The 5756-nt window shown below is 47.8% G+C and overlaps 2 protein-coding genes across 2 annotated transcripts; both read right to left on the bottom strand.

Annotated features, from left to right (window-relative positions):
* Positions 1-773: 773 nt before the first annotated feature.
* On the bottom strand, positions 774-1185 carry EJ05DRAFT_481191 (uncharacterized protein). The gene has a single exon (XM_033745017.1). The coding sequence runs from the start codon at positions 1099-1101 to the stop codon at positions 784-786; it is 318 nt and encodes a 105-aa protein (XP_033595004.1). The 5' UTR covers positions 1102-1185; the 3' UTR covers positions 774-783.
* Positions 1186-4866: 3681 nt separating this feature from the next.
* On the bottom strand, positions 4867-5700 carry EJ05DRAFT_481189 (uncharacterized protein). Its single transcript, XM_033745016.1, has 2 exons — positions 5563-5700; positions 4867-5509 (listed from the first exon to the last, which is right to left on the bottom strand). The coding sequence occupies exon 2, from the start codon at positions 5295-5297 to the stop codon at positions 5016-5018; it is 282 nt and encodes a 93-aa protein (XP_033595003.1). The 5' UTR covers positions 5298-5509; positions 5563-5700; the 3' UTR covers positions 4867-5015.
* Positions 5701-5756: the final 56 nt, after the last annotated feature.

Below are 5756 nucleotides of genomic sequence, written 5' to 3'. Positions count from 1 at the left end.
TCCCCATACCATTGTCATCGAATGAAGCTAGATATGTATTGTCCTCTAGCTTGACACAGGTTGAATACTTGCTCGAACAAAGTGGAATGTCTCTCATACACGACTCGGATGAACACAAGATGACCCAAAGTAGGGGAATTCGAAGGGAACTGATACTCGCATGCTGTTAGAAATCGTGGGAAGAATGTTCCTTGATTGATCGCTCCTACTTTCATGGAGAAGTCGGCTCAAGGCCTCAACCCAGCTCTCAAGTCTTATCCGCCGATATGCAGTTATCAGCTTGCTTACATAATCTAATGTGGTCGAAGATTGATCGTATATTTGGGCTGCTATTCTGACAACTTTTTTAATCTTAGAACATACCTTAGTGCTCGAATTATCTCACTTATGTCCTTCCCGTGTAGTCCGCACCCCTTATAGGACAAGAAGAGCAGAAACGGTTCGGGACTGCTTTACTATCAGAGGACCTAGGAACAGCCGAGCCCGTTTCCGGTCCTTGCCGTGCTAAGTCTGTCCTACGCAGTATATCAGGCAGGTTGATACTTGGCCCGTTGTTCCTCGACTCTATGCCATTCCACTACTTGCCATGCAGACCACAGACATGGACACTGGAGACCCTGTAGTCGTGACGGTGGCTTTCGGCATCTCATTCGATGGTCATGTAGGCCAAGGCACACTTCTTCTTTCTCAGATTACAGAACCTTCCTCGCCTACTCAAGTTCTGGTCACCGCCGGAGCCGGGAAAAATTTGCCAACCCTGACGTCATCGTCATCGGAGCTTCGTCAAACCACTTGGAGAGGAGCAGAGGACGGAAGCTCACAGGTCGACGACCCGTCGATGCCAAGCTCTGTCCTCGACGCTTCTGATGTCGCTCGCTTCTCTCCACTCTCACCTGCGCCACCCTTGTCAAACAAGGTTCCATATCCATACCCAAACTCGACGCAGAGTGTTCTTTGGGGCACTGGAACAGGGTCTTTCGTCGGGGGCACTGCCTTCCCAACAGTAATGCTAGGCGACCCTGTCCACGTAACAAGTACCGGGCATGACTTGTCAACATCGCTGTCCTTACTGCTGTGTGGAGTTTCACTCTGTCTGAGCATTGATTTCTTTCGAAGGTAATATAAGATCTACGTTAGCTATGTCATATATCGATAGATTTACAATTTGATCATGAGATAATTGGCATATGAAACAAACAATATTAAAGTCACTCATATCGAGCTGAAACACCTATAAGCTCCTAGTCGGACCTCCTATATCATGACTTGACGTTCACTTAGTTAACGTTGACGATGAAGCGGTTTCTGAATGGGCACGAGACCTAGCTGAATTTGGAAACCTACGTCGAATTCGGACACAAAAGGCATCAAAGCACAATGCAACAGGCTATCTTAGGCTGAACTACATTATGCAGCTATACAGCTCTTAGATAATTACGATAGGGACGTGTCTGTAGATAACTATGAATGCCATCACCGACAGTCTCAGATAAGCCCGAGGTTAAACCGATGCTGTCTCCCTTCTGCTATAGTCTCCGTTCCGAACCGTCGTCCTCTTGCTGCTTGCAACTGCCTGAGTTCAAAGGACCAGTCCTGGAACTGCTCGAGATACGTTTTTACGCCATCGAGATCCCTTCGTGTACCATCAGCCCATGAGACCTCATGCGGGGACAGGTAGAGCACAGTCAACTTACCACCGGAGCGCCGTGTTCTGCTCCGTGAGCCGGCCGATCTGCTTTGATGCAGAATCCATCTGCTTTTCGAGTCGCGAGTTGCTTTGCTGTAGCAACTCTCTGCTTCCCTCTAGCGCAATTACTTTCTCCTCCAGGCAGTCAATCCTGCCTTAATAGGAACCTGACTTCTTTTCCAAGTCAAATGCTCGAGCATCCAGCCGAGTAGAACAGAGCTGGAGCTAATCTGTCCAATACAAGATCCAAGTTCGGCTCAAAGGAGTATTTATTGACGTTAGCGAACAAGTCGGAGGAATCAGCTGTCATCTGTTCAGACCCTAGGTTGTTTCGATATAAGATCGCCGGTGTAGGGCTCGAAGGAAAGGTCCATTCTCCCAAGTAGCATTAGGGCTGTCAGGGCCACCAGCGTAGAGTGCAACTTCGCTCTCTGGAGGCGTGATGCTGTAGATACTCATACCCGGACGGCAAGACTGGTCATCCATCGTTGTACGAAGTATCTCCCAAGCAGCCCTCTAGCTTAACCAAACAGGTTTTATACTATACATTACTTAGAATCATCCTTGCGCAGTTATCGTCGAACATGCTTCGTGGTCTATGCTAACGATGTGCTACCAAAAAAAGATTACGATTTCAAAGGCGTCCGCGTGCAATACAGTATGATGCTATATTTAGCAAACTTGACCCAGTTTCGGGGACCCAGGCGTATACTTGGATCAAGCATACGGCTGAGGACTTCCTTCGCACGACCGGTAACGGAATCTCAGACATTGGACGATCTGTCTATCTCGCACACGCACAAAAGTCTATTCAATGCTGTATGGAGAGTACTAACTAGAAATGAAATGTAAAGAGATCAGCTGTAATGACGGCCCGGTTCGGACCTCGGACCGGATCTTGTCACTTTCAATCCATGCCTCTCCTATTTACAGCTGCTTTTCTACTATACCTAAGGGGCTTTCACTGTCGGTATGCCGAGAAGTGTATCCCTGCCTATCCAGTATAGGGCTAATCCGTTCGAAAAAGGGAGTCGACTTTCCGCCAATCTCGCACCCTCAACCTGTTAAGTCTGGTTGTCTGAGAATCTCGAGCTCAAAGAAGAGTTGCAATGGGAGCGAGAGCGCTTCTGGTATACTAGCCGACTTCGATAGACTCGTTGCGCCTGAGGATAGCTTAAGTCAGCCCAAAGACGATCATATGCCCGCCAGGTACAGTGAGAAGGACGAATGGAGGCTTGTGATGACGCAGTGATAACGGCAAGAAGATAGTGGCCCGTATTGAACTGGCACTTGGCTGTTACCATCTTCTTTCGAGTACTCGTCCTTTCCACCCAATGCTTGAACACACTTGTGGTAACCTTGACTTTTCGAACATTATCAATGAACATCTGGGTTGTCTATACTCTGGACTTCCACATTATCAAGTATGAGGTATTCATAATCATAGTACGAGGTGCCCATAGAAAGTACCGAGTCGCAGATTTAGTAAGGCTTGTCGACATTACAAAGGTCAGTATGCTTGCATTGTGTGAGTGATCCAAGGCAGACGTTGGAGATGGCGCCGAGATACAGCATATCGTCTACTGTAAGGCAGGACTTCAATATGAAGCCTAGGCAAGTCCACTTCTGAAATTCTTCGCTGGAAAGGGCAGGTGGAAGCCGATGTGGTTTCATGATCAGCTGGCGACTAGTCACCAGGCCAGTACCTCTCACGGCTCAGTTTCAATCGTAACGATATTAGCGTTGAATATTGCAGTGGCTCAGTAAAGTGTGACGGCGTAGTAAGGTGTAACGGCTCAGTAAAGTCTACGGCTCAGTAAAGTCTGCGGCTCAGTAAAGTCACTCCGGATGAGCTCTTCACCTAGGGTATACTACGCAGCTTAACACTTTATGCGAAATAGCCCTACCTAACTCGTAACCATGGGCCAAAAATTGGTCAATGGAAAGTTCCGCGAGGCTAAAGACAATTTTCTTCGGAAAGGCGTGCTTTTCAAGAAGAATTATAGCGCAGATATCTTCATCGTCATAAGGACGGTGTCTCTTGGCTAACAGATCTAAAGATGCTAGTAAGATGAAGGCGCTGATCATCCGGGAGAATGTAGTAACAAGGCCAACAGGACCAGAACTACCCCATTCCGATTCGCGTAACTCCAAAACTATTCGAGACTTGCCCCCATTCCAAGAAGTTTAAATTAGTTCAGAGAAGAGATAGGGTAGCCGATGATGTGAATGTATGAGCAGCAAGATCTCCGAGAGATTTCGCACAATCCGTCATAGATATAAAGCTCAAAGGCATCCGAACAGACTTCGGCATATACAATCGGATACAATCCGAGGGCCTAGATTAGGATTGTATGATTAGTCACCCTCAAAGTACGGATTGAGCTTGGAATCTGCGCCAAGGGATTGAGATTGCTTGTGTTAAATTGAATAAAGTGGATATATATATAGATATACCTAAGGCTATGATATTCCTGCCTAAGGCCCTAATACTCCTGCCTAAGGCCCTAATGTTCCTGCCTAAGGCCTTAATATGCCTGCCTAAGGCCTTAACGTGCCCTAAGGCCCTAATATTCCTGCCTAAGGCTTTAAAAATACCTAAATATAGCTAAGATAAGGCTCTAGGCTATATCTATGAATATACCCCACTTTATTCAATCTAACACAAGCAATCTGACCAATCGGATTGAGATTGTACCGTCGTGGCAATCATTTTTGAGGTGTAGATTGAGCTTGTATTCTCTATTAGAATATTTAAGCAGATTGAGCTTGCATGGATTCGGATTGTATGTGCCGAAGTCAGCATCCGAAAACCATTCCGCCAAGTTGAGGGGTTTGTAAGGCCGTTGTGGCTTTTTCTCGCCTGTTTATGACGCTTGGAGAAGTCAGTCTCATGTATCATGTCGGACTGGGACACACACTGAGTTATAAGGACATTGGGACAAGTAATCTCCGTAGCAGAGATCGCGTACGTGTGGACCAATGAAAAGGCTGACGCGATATGTCTGGCTTACCTGCTGCGTCTGATGTGCTCCTAAACGGCCCCTTCGTGCTTACGGGAGAAGTAATGAAGAGCTCAATGAGGATGGTGGCTTGCAAGTTCCTAGCATGGTCACCTACACTCCTACCCAGGCAGATCATGATAGGTATGATTGCTTGGGTTGAGTTGGCACGGGGTGTACATCTTGAGATAGCATCTTCGAATTGGGACGAGTACGCAAGACCACAGGTAGGGGGAGTGGGTAGAGTCAGAACTCCAGCCTTGCATCTCATTTTCTGGCTTCATCCTGATAGTTACGGGACCCAAGTGGCATTAAGGGAGCAGGTCCTAGTCTTCGTACAGACTTGCATCGACGTTTCTCGTGCGGCTCATGCATTGAGCTACATGGCTTACGCTGTGACCGGCATATCCACAGCGCCACCGTGACCACACTTTGAAACTCTCGGTGTGATTCGAGTCGGTACTGCAGCGCCGTAAGGCGACCTCGCGAAAGTAGCCGCTCTTGGCAACACCTTGTTGCCAAGAGCAGTATATAGCTTTGATAGTCGGAGGGAGCATAACCGCGCCTCCGAAGCAGCACATGTATAAATATACAGGGGCTACCGACATGGCGCTCTCGCGTGTCTAGATTTGTCATTTCATCTAGCTAAGTCGACGTGCTTTCTTTTGCGTAAACCTTATGGTTGCATGGCTCCCACGACTTATATTCTTAGGCGCTCTGTAGCCGGCATATGCGGCTTGTTTATGTTTTCGGTTGAGCGCATGAACACTTACTGGTCGACTAGGTATCTCACGTTGGTATGGTGTGGGTAGAAGGTGAACGTAGGAGAGGAGGGCGCGCAAGGGTTCGGCATAGTCGAGAACTGGCTGTTGAACACTGCTACACTGCGACTCCTTTCACCCGCGCCTGAGACTTTTAGAGACATATATTTGCTAGAGCTGGCGAAGACTCCGCTAGCTCACGTTTTCTGCAAACGTGGATATCTCACTCCTTCTCGAGTCGCGAGACTCTGCGTCTTAGCCTGCTGCCAATAAGCATACCACCTCTTCGACGAGCTCCGCGGCCCG

This window comes from Pseudovirgaria hyperparasitica, assembly GCF_010093815.1.
Source record: "Pseudovirgaria hyperparasitica strain CBS 121739 unplaced genomic scaffold EJ05scaffold_45, whole genome shotgun sequence".
NCBI lineage: Eukaryota > Fungi > Ascomycota > Dothideomycetes > Acrospermales > Acrospermaceae > Pseudovirgaria > Pseudovirgaria hyperparasitica.
This window is presented reverse-complemented; position numbering and strand designations above follow the sequence as displayed.